Source organism: Antechinus flavipes, chromosome 3 (assembly GCF_016432865.1).
Source record: "Antechinus flavipes isolate AdamAnt ecotype Samford, QLD, Australia chromosome 3, AdamAnt_v2, whole genome shotgun sequence".
Classification (NCBI taxonomy): Eukaryota; Metazoa; Chordata; class Mammalia; order Dasyuromorphia; family Dasyuridae; genus Antechinus; species Antechinus flavipes.
In genome coordinates this window covers 561,281,382-561,293,672 of record NC_067400.1, presented here as the reverse complement: position 1 = coordinate 561,293,672, position 12,291 = coordinate 561,281,382, and the positions used below count along the sequence as shown (strand labels likewise).

The 12,291-nt window shown below is 41.3% G+C and overlaps 1 protein-coding gene across 1 annotated transcript in view; it reads left to right on the top strand.

The window, feature by feature from the left end:
- Nucleotides 1-10,575, top strand: part of CLSPN (claspin) — a 39,782-nt gene extending 29,207 nt beyond the window's left edge. Inside the window, exons 14-25 of the mRNA XM_051987669.1 lie at nucleotides 283-437; nucleotides 1,134-1,354; nucleotides 1,711-1,822; nucleotides 2,211-2,292; nucleotides 2,519-2,706; nucleotides 5,309-5,473; nucleotides 5,576-5,697; nucleotides 5,938-6,065; nucleotides 6,632-6,737; nucleotides 7,948-8,030; nucleotides 8,653-8,814; nucleotides 9,131-10,575. Coding sequence (XP_051843629.1) covers nucleotides 283-437; nucleotides 1,134-1,354; nucleotides 1,711-1,822; nucleotides 2,211-2,292; nucleotides 2,519-2,706; nucleotides 5,309-5,473; nucleotides 5,576-5,697; nucleotides 5,938-6,065; nucleotides 6,632-6,737; nucleotides 7,948-8,030; nucleotides 8,653-8,814; nucleotides 9,131-9,235 — 1,629 coding nt within the window. The 3' untranslated portion in view covers nucleotides 9,236-10,575. The remainder of the gene's footprint in view (nucleotides 1-282; nucleotides 438-1,133; nucleotides 1,355-1,710; nucleotides 1,823-2,210; nucleotides 2,293-2,518; nucleotides 2,707-5,308; nucleotides 5,474-5,575; nucleotides 5,698-5,937; nucleotides 6,066-6,631; nucleotides 6,738-7,947; nucleotides 8,031-8,652; nucleotides 8,815-9,130) is intronic.
- The last annotated feature ends 1,716 nt before the right edge of the window (nucleotides 10,576-12,291 follow it).

Genomic DNA, 12,291 nt, shown 5'->3' with positions numbered 1-12,291 from the left:
CATAGTAGGTGCTTGATAAATATTTGTGGAATAGACTTGGGGAGCCTAAAATGTCTGCTCCTTTTTGCCTCCTCACCCCCCAATGTTCTCATCACAGATGAGCTCCAGCTAATCAGCCTTCATTTTGGAAGTGTCTTCCTTTCATTGCTGTACGTTGTCCTCTTCAACTGTAATTTCCTGGGAGTGGAATAAATGTTTCATATAGTAGCTTCTGTTGTTGTCATGGTGGTGAGTGACATTTGTAAAACGTTTTGTTTTTGTTTGGTTTTGTTTTGCTGCCAGAGTTCAGGGAAGCTGTCTGAGCCTTCCCTTCCCATAGAGGATTCCCAGGAGCTGTATAACGCCTCCCCGGAGCCGAAAACTCTCTTCCTGGGAGCAGGAGACTTCCAGTTCTGTTTGGAAGATGACACTCAGAGCCAACTGTTAGATGCAGATGGGTAGGTAGTCTTATGTTCCCGTGGGTGGGAATGCTGGTTGGGTGCCGCTTGATTTTGTTAAAAATAAAGTGAATTTCTGTCACTCCATCTGTGCTGAGTGCAGACTTCTGAGAAAGAGAATGTGTGGACCATTAGGATTGTGCTCTGCAAGTTTGAACAAAGTCTTCTGCAGATAGATAATGTGTAAATTGTCTTTGTTAGGATTGTTTCTTTGATGGCTAGTTTTGAATTGCAAGCATGGTGTTCTATAAATAAAATATCCCTGCAGCCTTCCTGCTGTTTTGTATGATCACTGTTTCATTACAATAACGATCAACAGGGTTGTATCATACTTGACATTTGGGTTTTTTAATTGTCTTGTTTTGAACTGAAACCTGTGCCTTGTGTGAAGGAGGTTTTAGAGGCAAGAAAGCATTTGTTAAAGCTCCTCTTAGATACTTTAAGTCATTCCTTCAACTGATATTTAATTAAGCGCCTACTGGGAAGTAGTACACTGTATTAATCACCGAGGGAAGATAGTTTAGTTTTGCCCTCAAAGAGCTTACATCCTATTAATGGGCATAAGATAACTACAACATACTATACTCCATGATAAGTATTTTATAAAGGCAGAAAAGTACTGTGTGAGATCTCAAGAGGAAGATGATGGATTACAGGCTCTACCCTGGTAATTAATACAAGCTCTGGTATTTGTAGATTCTTAAATGTTGGAAATCATCGAAATAAATATCAGGCTTTGAAATCACGGGTGCCTTTGGCCAGTATGGATGAGAATGCCATGGATGCCAACATGGATGAGCTGTTGGATTTGTGTACAGGAAAGTTTAAGGATGAAAAACCTATGCCTGAGAAGGATGACAGAAAGGAAGACATGGAGGAACTTCTGGGTCTTTGTTCAGGGAAATTCACTTCTCAGGGTAAGTACTATAGCTAGAGTTCTAAATCTAACTATAGCCTAGAGTCTGCTTCAGAAGAGAATTTTACTTTTCTTGGGCTGATGAGGTCCTCACATACAACAGTGCTTGTTCCAGAACTGATGGTACATTTCCCTCTTATTTGAAGTTTTGGTTTCCTCAGCATGATAAAGCAGCAGCTGTAAGTTTTAAAAGAAATGGGCTGTAATTTGTGATTTTCTGCTTTACTGCTTATGATTGTTTATTAGGACAGGGAAGGACTTTTTGACTCTTTGGTTTACTTGCTTTGAGATTTGCTGCTTCTAGGTGAGGAAATATTCCTTGGTAACAAATATTCCTTTTGCTCTTTGTGATAATAGGTTCTTCGACTCCTGCTCCTTCAGAGTCCTCCAAGCAGGAGAAGGAGATGAACATTGATGACCCAATGGCAGAAGCCCTCGCTCTTTGTTCAGGGTCCTTCCCAACAGATAAGTAAGTTCTCAGAATTATTGGGAACCTGGGAATATCCTGGTCCTCCTTGAACTTAGTTCCTGCCTTATTGAATGCCAGGACTATATTGCTGAGGCCTAGTGGGCTCTCATTATCTGATGGATTCTATCCCCTGGGAAAGAGAGTTAGCTTTTCAACACTTCAGTGTCACACTTTTGCATGATAAGGAGGTATCAGTGGCAGGAGGGTGTTTTAATAGTTTCATTTGTGTTAGTGGAATAGAGTTAGCAGAAGCAGGGAGCCTTATTAGCTGTCTCCTGAAATAAACCTAGTAGTAGGAGCAGGCTTGAAACCAGGAATTTAAATTCCTAGTTTGGGTGATTGCTACTTTGTTTGCATTTAAGAGCTTATTTATTGATTTGCATTTCAGGGAAGTGGAAGGTGAAGAAGAAGAGGAGGAGTTTGGTGATTTTCAGCTTGTCACTGATAGCAATGTGTTTGATAGTGAAGAAGTGAGTATCAAGACCCTAGCAAAATCAATGGACTTCTTAATATGGTTACATCAAAGTTTTCCCCTACCCAAGCATTCTAAAGTCCCAAATTTGGCACTATATCAGAAGCAATTCCATAGATCTAAATGTATGACTCGTTGAACAAAAAGCTTGCAAAGCTGACTTTCATTAAAAGCATATTTTAGTGTGTTTAGCCACAAGTGTGACTCTTTCTTTCATGTGGCAGGGGGAGCATTCTGAATCTGACAACGAAGCTTCTGAAGCCCAGGAAGATGAGGAAGCTTCTGAAACCCAGGAAGATGAGGAAGCTTCTGAAGCCCAGGAAGATGAGGAAGCTTCTGAATTGGAAGCCCATGAGGAAGATGATGATGAGGAAGAACTCTTGAAGCAGTCTGAAAGACAAAAAAGACAAATGTAAGGAGTCTTACTCACTTTTATTGTCACACGGGCCTACTTATAGAATTACCCCTGTGAATCTCATCACTTCACTGGGTTAAGTCCATTTTTATGAGTTAGTAGATTCTTACTGGATGAATTGGGGTTCATGTAAAAGTAAGTCCTCAATTTTTCTTGAGTAACATTTAACTTTTTCTTTCAATCCTAAGATTTTGGAAGGGCCTTAGAAATTATATAGTCCCAACTAAAGGATTTTTTTCTATAACATGCCCTCTAGATGATTGTTTATTTTTTTCCTTAAAAACTTCCAGTGATGAGCAGCTCTGTGGTATAGTAGAAGTAGTTGGGAGGACTTGGTTTTGAATCCCAAATCTGATCCTTTCTTTTTTTTCTCTTTTTTTAAAGCTTTTTATTTTCAAAACATATGCATAGTCTTCAACATTCACTCTTGAAAAAATCTTGTATTCCAAATTTTTTTCTCCCTTCCTTTTCCCTATCGCCTCCCTTAGACAACAAATAATCTAATATATATTAAACATGTGCAATTCTTCTGTATACATTTCTACAGTTATGCTTTACAAGAAAAATCAGCAGATCTCATACTTTCAGCTCATGTTGTTTTGGGCTTCCTGTGAGTTCTCTATGAGCCTCAGTTTCCTCATCTGTAAAATAGAAATAATAATATTTGTCATTGCTTGCAATAATAATGTACCTCACAGGTTAAGGTAAGGAAACTTTCATAGACCTTGAGCATTATATAAAAGTGAATAGTTGTTACTATATTTCTGGACAATTCTACTTAATTAAAAAAAATTCTTCCTTTCCATTAACCCCCAAATCTGCCACCTTTTAACTTCTATACATGAGTCCTATTTGTGCCTTCTGGAGCAACAAGAAATCATTCTAAGCTGTCATCTTCATGTCCTGTCTACCATCTGTCAAGTCATCCCTTCACTCAGCTAAAGCATCCTTAATTCTCTCAACCCTTCTTCATAGGACATGGTCTTATGGTGTGGAGGAGTTTCTTCTCCTCAACCTCCATGTACTCTAGTTATGCTTCCTAAAATGTGTCTGTAACTAAACACAAGATTTCATCAATGCACAATATTTTAAGCTGTTGCCTATCTTATCAGAATACAATGTCTTTTTTAATGTAGTATACTATTATATTGGAAGTGGATTTTTTTTTTTAGTAGCTTAGTCACCTTGTTGACTTGTATGATGTTTGCAGTCTACTAAAAATAGCAGAGTTTTTTTACCTGAACTATTGTTTATTCAGTCATTTTAATCATATCAGACTCTATGAGTTTGGAGTTTTCTTGGCAAAGTTAATGGAGTGGTTTGCCATTTCTTTCTCCAATTCATTTGACAGATGAGGAACTGGGGCAAACAGGGTTAAGTGACTTGTCCAGGTTCACACAGCATTAAGTCAAGTCTGGTACTGGGACTGGAGATAATACATGCCATGATTTAGAGTGAATTTGTTGTATTATAGATGTTTGAATCTTATAGAAAAGTTACAGCTGGGGATTTCTCCCAGAATTCTCAACAGCACTGATAAAGCCAAGAGGGCTGCTGCCAAAGGGCCAGAGGCAGAAGGCAGGCTGGAGTAGATGCAGGGTCATAACCCAAATCAGGAACAGTGTCTGAGGGCAAGGGCGGGGTGACATAACCAGCCCACTTTTTCTAAATTTACTGTGACTGTACAACTCATTGTGGCTATCAGTACTTTCAAATATCAGTCATCACATCTTATCCGTTTTGTCCTTATAAAGTAGGTTTTGGTGGCCCAAATGGAGGATTTTACATTTACTCCTGATACTTTTTTTTGTATCTTTTTAAAAGCCAATCTAGACTAAATGTATAGCAGGCCAAACAAAAACAGATGAGGGACCAGATTTGCCATAGTTTACCAACTTCTGATCTCTCCTGTCATGATAATCTGTTTCCTTAATTCTATCATTAGTTACATTAAAGACCCCAATCATCCTCCTTCTATAAGCTGCAACCTTGAGCAGGGCAAGGCCAAGTATAGAGCCAGCTACAGGAGGTGAGGCTTCAGCAAACCCTGGTGGGGACATCTAGCGGGTCTGCTGTCAGTGTGAGTCAAAGTCAAGGATGCTCTGAGAACCTTACTTAGCACAGGGAGAGGGGATGATGAAGGCTTGGGTTTGTCATTGTTATGATGCCGGGCAAGTGACTTCTCCCCTCTCAGCCTGTTTCCTGTTTTGTAAAAAGATCTCTGGGATCGATCTAAAGAATCCCTGAGGTTTCTTCTTGTCTAAAATCTTATGTCTTTGAGCTCATTCTTTGTTACGGCTGAGGTGGAGATTGGGGGGAGATGACCAGGAGCATCTGAGGCTCTGTGAAAAAGGAAAGCCTTCGTACCACCTGCCTGTACCCTATGCTTCCATTTCAGTCTCTCTCACACCCATTAAACCTCCCTTGATGTACTGTAATTGGAAGCAAAGTATGGTTGGTTTAATCAGTCCAGCAGGTACCCTGATGACAAAGTTGGGGGTAGGAAAGGAGGCTGTTTTTTCCCCCATTGGTGTTGTTGGGGGTGGGGGGAGAAGAGGGATGTATATGTGTTTTAACAACCTTCAAATTTGTTCTCTAGGAGGCTGAAGAAGTATCTGGAGGATGAGGCTGAGGTGTCAGGGAGTGAAATAGGAAGCGAGGATGAGTACGATGGGGAAGAGATCGATGAATACGAAGAAGATGTAATTGATGAAGAGCTTCCCTCAGATGAAGAACTGCAGGATCAGGTTAACAAAATACACAGGTCAGTGTCCTAGCAAGCTCATCTGAGAGACTGGCGTGAGCATCTTAAGAGATGTTTGCATCTAGGCTGATTGTTGGTTTTGATGTGACCTTATTTCTGTAGGAAAGCTATGTTGGATGATGACAAGCGACAGTTACGCTTATACCAGGAGAGGTACCTTGCTGATGGAGACCTGCACAGTGATGGTCCTGGACGAATGAGGAAATTCCGTTGGAAAAACATTGGTGAGATCTGAGAGCAAGGAATATGTGCTTTGTGGAGTTCTAGCCTTTTTAAGATGTCAGGGGAAAGCCAAATGTCATGCTAGAGAAAATACCTAGCACTTGACAGAGATCAGTCTTTTCTTTCAATTATTTGGATACGTTTTATATTAATACAAGTGTATCTACATTCTCTACAAGGCATATGAATGCACTTGTCTCGTAAGATTAGAGAAAAATGACTCCATGTTTCTCTTGCCTTAGATGATGCTTCCCAGATGGACATGTTTCACAGAGACTCTGACGAGGATCAGAATGAAGAACAGTTTGATGAAACAGAAGCTAAATGGAGGAAAGAGCGGATTGAGCGAGAACAGTGGCTTAGAGACCAGGTACCAAAGCTATGGGAAATTTCCCAGGTCTCTGATCCCAGTCTCCATGTAAAAAAGCACAAGTCTCAGTTTCATGGATTATAAGCACATTTCTTAAGTTCTGTGGCCCTCAGGATCCTCCTCTTTTGGGTTAAACTGGATAGCCTCTCTGATTCTTCCCCTCTTTAAAAGTTCTACAACTGGTAGGGGCCACCCAGTGGACCAGTGCCTTGATCAGTGTCTTCAATAACTTATGACAGTATCTCTTGGGAAGCTCTAGCCATGATATGAGCTTCTTTGGTTATAATAGATTTCGGCCCCTGAAGTCTTATTTGAGAAGTAGCGATTTCTAGCTGTTCCCATGCAGCTTCCCATGCAGCCAAAGTTGCTTGATCTAACTCAGGTGGCCAGAAGAAATACAGGCACACATCTATGTGTCAGCCTGTTGCTTAAAACATTGCAAAAGAGAAGACTGACTGCTCAGTAACCTTGGTCTCATAACCTCAAATTTGACGGGGCAGCCCTTTGGGGAGCTCTGGGAGAATTGTGTGATTTTTCTGCTAGTGGCATCTGAATTTTATTTTCAGGCTCAGCAGGGGAAAATTACAGCTGAAGAGGATGATGAAATTGGAGAAGAGAGTCAGTTTATGATGCTGGCTAAGAAAGCCACTGCCAGAGCACTTCAAAAGAAAGGTGAGCTGGCTACCCACCCTTTGGGGCCTGTCTGTAGATTGATCATGGAAGAAGGAGGCTAATCCAGGCTAAAGGAACTGTGGCAGCTTAGTCTTTTTTTTTTTTTTTTTAAATTCAAAATTCTTTATTTATTTTTTTTAATTTAATTTTATTTAATAATAACTTTGTATTGACAGAATCCATGCCAGGATAATTTTTACACATCATTATCCCTTGCAATCACTTATGTTTCGTTTTTTCCCCTCCCTCCCTCCCACCCCCCCAAGATGGCAAGCAGTCCTATATATGTTAAATATGTTGCAGCATATCCTAGATACAATACATATTTGCAGAACCGAACAGTTCTCCCGGGCAGCTTAGTCTTAAAGACCTGGGGGATCCTAAGAGTTTCATGGCTTTCATTTTTTTGGCTTATTTGCATAATATTCCCCAAGCATAGCAATGAAGCCATGCTCAAACTGAGCACAATTCCAACATAGTATGAGGGTTATCTGGGCAACTTTCTAGTCTTGGAAGTTATTAGGCGCTCTGGAAAACTTAAGGACCCCATCCATCTTTCATGAAAACCTAAGTGGGAGCAACTAAATGGTGCAGTAGATAGAACCCTAAAGTCCAGAGAATCTGAAATCTAGCCTCAGACACTTAAACTTACTAGCTTATACCCTAGACAAGTCACTTCAACCATCACTCCCAAAAAACAAACAAACAAAGTCTAAGTGCTGTTTTGTCTCCCTTGGGCTGGAGACTGGTGCAGCCTTTAATCAAGTCCCCACCACCTCCTGATAATACTGTATTCCAGAAAGCCCACCCACAATGTGTTGGAGAGGGTTCTGGTGTCCTGGTATTATTAAGAGGAAAGGTTCTGCTTTATTCTTAAAACAACAATAAATCTCATATTTCTGTATTGATGTAAAGTTTACGAAATCCTTTCCTCCCGACAGACCTAACACTACAGAGTTCTTATTTATGATCACTAGTCTAGGCTGAGCCCCTATTAAAGATTATCACAGTACCTGCTTCCAGGTTTGTAGGATCATATATTTAGAACTGAAAAGGATTTCCTGCCATCTGCCATCCAGCTCTCGGTTTATTTGCATGGCTGGTTAGATAGTTAAGAATTAAAAGCTCACTTAGGCAGCCTTTGCCCAGAACAAGTTTCTTCCGTGCCATTGCCAAGTAAGATACATGTTCATTTTTTCTTTGTTTCCAGCCAACCATGTCACTGGTGCTCAGGAAACAAAAACCTTACCCAGGAGTCCCTTTGAAGCCATCAGACCTGGAAGTGCCCACCAGGTTGGTTGATGCCCATTTTCAGAGCTGCTTTACTTCCCCTTTCTTTTGCTAGTCTGGCTTCCAACATCATCATTCAGCAAAACTGCCCTCTCCAGAGTTACCAGTGATCTCTTAATTACTAGTGGTCTTTTCTCAGCCCTCATCCTTTCTGATCCCCCTCTTCTCCTTGATTCTCTTTTTTCTTTAGATTTTTCAGACATTGCTCTTTTTTGTTTCTCCTTCCACCTCTCCTACTAATCCTTCTCCATCTCCTTTGCTGGATAGTTGTGGGTATCCCTCATGGTTTTGTCTTTTGTATTCCCTTTTTTAGTACATTGCCTGGTGCATGGTAGGTTTTTTAAAAATGTTAATTTACTGACCTGATGGCAAGCAGACAAACTGTCCTGACTAGCCTGGGGCTTTGTGTATTTAAGTTGTGGTGGGAGGAGGGAGACTGTATTCTTTGCTTTGTTAGGGGTAGATGGAAGCAGAAGCAAAATCTATATCACTTTTGTAGTGAAGCAGGGTGGGTCTTGGAAAGGGACCTTTAACAAAACTAAAATGAATGACAGATTCCTCTCTGTTAATCCTCTACCCACAGTTCGGGGGATGTGACACTCTGGTTCTTTTTCTCTCTCCTCAGCTGAAGACAGGCTCACTGCTGAATCAACCCAAAACTCTGCTGCAGAAGTTGTCTGCCCTCTCTGACCTCAACCCTAGTGCTCCTCGAAATTCTAGGAATTTTGTCTTCCACACACTCTCCCCAGTCAAGAATGAGATGGCAAAGGAGCCTGCTAAACCTCAGGTAGGGAAAAGAATGAACAGGTGTGGGAAAAGGCCCTGGTACAGCGAGTCCTTCAGGACATCTTCATTAGGTTTCCCGCTTTTGTGGCCTACATGGCTGTTAAACAGTGGCTAACCCTTTGGGCTCAGAATTCCTCTACCCTCAAACACATCCTAGAGTAGCATTACACTCGGGATGATGGGCATACTGATCTGCCCATAAAATGCATATTTTGTTTCATTCTTAACCTATTTCAATTTAAGGGGTGTCCTAGTTGAGGATTATACTCCAAGATTTTTGATTGTTGGACTATTTACTTTGACTCTCTATCTTATAGGTGAAGAGAAAAGGCGTACCTTTGGCCTCCCCATCTCCCAAGCACTTCAAAGCAAATGGCACTTTAGGATCAAACCGGAGCATCTTTAAGTACTTGGAAAGCTAGCTTTGTGGGGATTTGGTGCCTCGAGTCAGAATCAGAAGCCGCTGTGGGACATTGCTGGCACTGAAGGATGCCATTGATTATTTCTCCGTCTGCTCTCCTCTTCCCAGTCAGCACATTAAGAAGAAACTTTGAGGACTGAGCCCAGTACTTAGTGCAAATGTGGCTTGTCTTTTCTGCTGTATCATACGCTGGATTGGCCACAGGTCAAGCTGCAGTGCTTAGGCTCTTGGTTCTGAGACAAGCGGTTCAAGCTGTCCTTCCTCTGTCAGCACCCCAACAAAGGCCTATCCTGGAAGTCGGGAAGTAAATAGAGAAATTATAATATAAAGAAGTACAGTATTGAGGAAGAAATCAGTGTTAGTGGCAGCGACACTGACAGTCACGATGGCAGAATTCTGTACTCTTCAAAAAGATACAGGGCCATAGACCTTCAGAGACTGGTCTTAGAGATGTCATTGAACCCCTCTGTTCCAACACATACACACCTGCCTTTTTTCCTTTCCTTAAATCATTTTCCAGAAATTTGCCTTTGCTATTTTTTTATGATTCAGTTTCAAAAAGGATTTCGTTCTGGGACTCTGGCCCTCACCCTCAGTGGGGTGAGATTGATAGGGAGAGGAAGTAGGGTAAATGAGGGTAATATTTCAAGCCCAGTTGCATGAAGCAAGGGGAACTTTGCTTCTTTTTCTTTTAAATTCCCAACAAGATTAGCAGTCTTTTCACCTGGGCCAAATCCACTTAGGCCAAAATGATCCTTCCCTAGTTGGAAGAAGTTTAGTGAGGCTTCTTTCTTCTCCCCTCCCTAGAGGAGAATCTTCCTCTTACTTAATTATATTTTTCCAGAGCTGAATGAATGTGTGGCCCTTCCCTGGCCAGGGCAGTGGCATTTTTATATTTAATTAACTTGAGAAACAGCCACTGAGCCATTCCTATTCTAGAAAACTTCTTTTTTGTGTGTGTGTGAAAACGTAGGTGCTTTGTGGTTGAAGAGAACTATCTAAGCCTCCTTATTTTCTCTTAACTAAGGTTTTCAGAGCTTTCCCTTGATCTGAAGAGCCAGGCTGCCCCAAAGAGAACATGCTCTGAATGCTTGGGAAGGTGGCTCAGGCCAAGCTGTTCATTCTGGGGAAAAGTTCCTTTTGAACATTAGTTCAACTGGTATCACTAGGTCTGAGGTTTCTTTAAGTGCTTTTCAGCACTAATGATTCTGATGTTTTTTGGCAAAGAAAACTATTTGTATATTTGTAATTTTATGGGAGGGGAAGATTTTATGGATGTATAAAAGTGTCTTAATGCAGATGTAGTTTGTAATAAATGTCAGTGTGTGACCCATGGAACAATTTTTAAAATACTTGTACTCTCTTTTCAGAACTCCTCTGTCCCACTTAAAAAAAAAAAAAAAAAACAACCTGGGAAGACTATCTCAAGGAGCTCTGCCCTTAGCATGCTGATCTATAGAATTGCTGCAGTTTTCCCTTTGTTAGTATCTTGGAATCACTGAAAGATTCACTGATTGGATGCCAGACTTAGAACCAGCCTTTCTTGAGTTTTGTGTCTTATTCCCTGCACCCTTGTCTCTGGCTTCTTTTCCTTATTCTTTGTCCCCCAAATCTTACTGTGGCTCAGATTTTTTTTTCTGCTGCAGAGAATCCTAAGGTCAAGCATCTTCTGCTCTCTTTAGCCAGCTCTCTGAGAAGTCTCATTCCTTTTTCTTTATGCGACTGAATTATAGCAGGTTTTTTTCTGTCCCTTATGGGAGAGGGAGAATTCAGACGGAGTCATTAAGTTGCAATAGGCTTTTATTAAGTGCCTACTATGTGCCAGTTATTGTTCTAAGCACTGGTGATATGCATACTAAACTGGAAAGATTGTAAACTGTCCTCCAGGAGCTTACAATTGAATGGGGAAAAGACCATAACCAAAAAGAGCTGAAAAGAGGGGAAAGAAAGATATCCTATGGTGGAAAAATCCAATGTGTCCCAGGGTGTGCAGAATGGTGAGAAATAAGTTATTCTGAGCTGAGCTTCTTCCCAGGGCTCTGGGCTCCATTCTCTAGTCTTTGAGACAAAGGGTGGGGATAAGATAAGAGTCCATAGGTAGTAGGGATCTTGCAAGATGAGTTTTCCCAATCACGACTTTCCTTGGGCAGTAATGTCCCAAAGAAATGAGGAGGTCTCCAACATCCACCTGTGATGTTTGTGCCTGCTGTCCCTGGTACCTGGAGTGGACCAGCCTGGGGAGGGGAGAAAAGATGGGAATCTTGGGGCTTCAACTTTGATGACTTAAGATGATGCAGATCCTAATTTCTTTTGAGTTTGTTGGAGAGTTATGGGGAAAACAACTACTCCACCCCCCACCCACATAATCTTCATAAGAGTTGTGAGCTCTGAGAGAGCAGGAATCATCTCTGCCTTTGTATCCCCAGCACTTAGACCAGTGCTGGGCACTCCTTGTTGGCCAGGGATCTTACAGCTGATGGCACAAGGGACATGGTATCAGGAATATTTGAATTCAAATTTGACCTCAGATGCTTACTAGCAATGTGACCCTGAGCAAGTCCTTTGACCCTATTTGCCTTGGTTTCCTTATCTCAAAATGAGCTGGAGAAGGAATAGCAAATCACTTTAATATCTATGCCAAAAGAATCCCAAAAGGGGTCATCAAGAGTTGAACAATTTAAAGCACCATTTCTCTGGCCCTTTTATCACTATTACTGTCACTATCACATTTTTAAAAGTTTTCATAATTACAAAGTGTTTTGCACAGAAATATTTTGTTATAACAAGTGCTTTGAAACCTTACGACCAGGGCAGCCAGCTGACACAGCGGATGGAACACCGGCCTTGAAATCAGGAGGACCTGAGTTCAAATACAACCTCAGATGCTTTTTAGATGTGTGACTCTGGGCCTTCCCTGCCCAAAGAAGAACTTGAACAACTCCATGAGGTTAATAGCATCAGTCCCAGGATCCCTCTTTTACAAATGAAAGGAAGCCCAAAAAGTAGAGGAAGTTGTCCCGCTCGAGTCAGTGGTGAAGTAGATGAAGGATCTTTGTC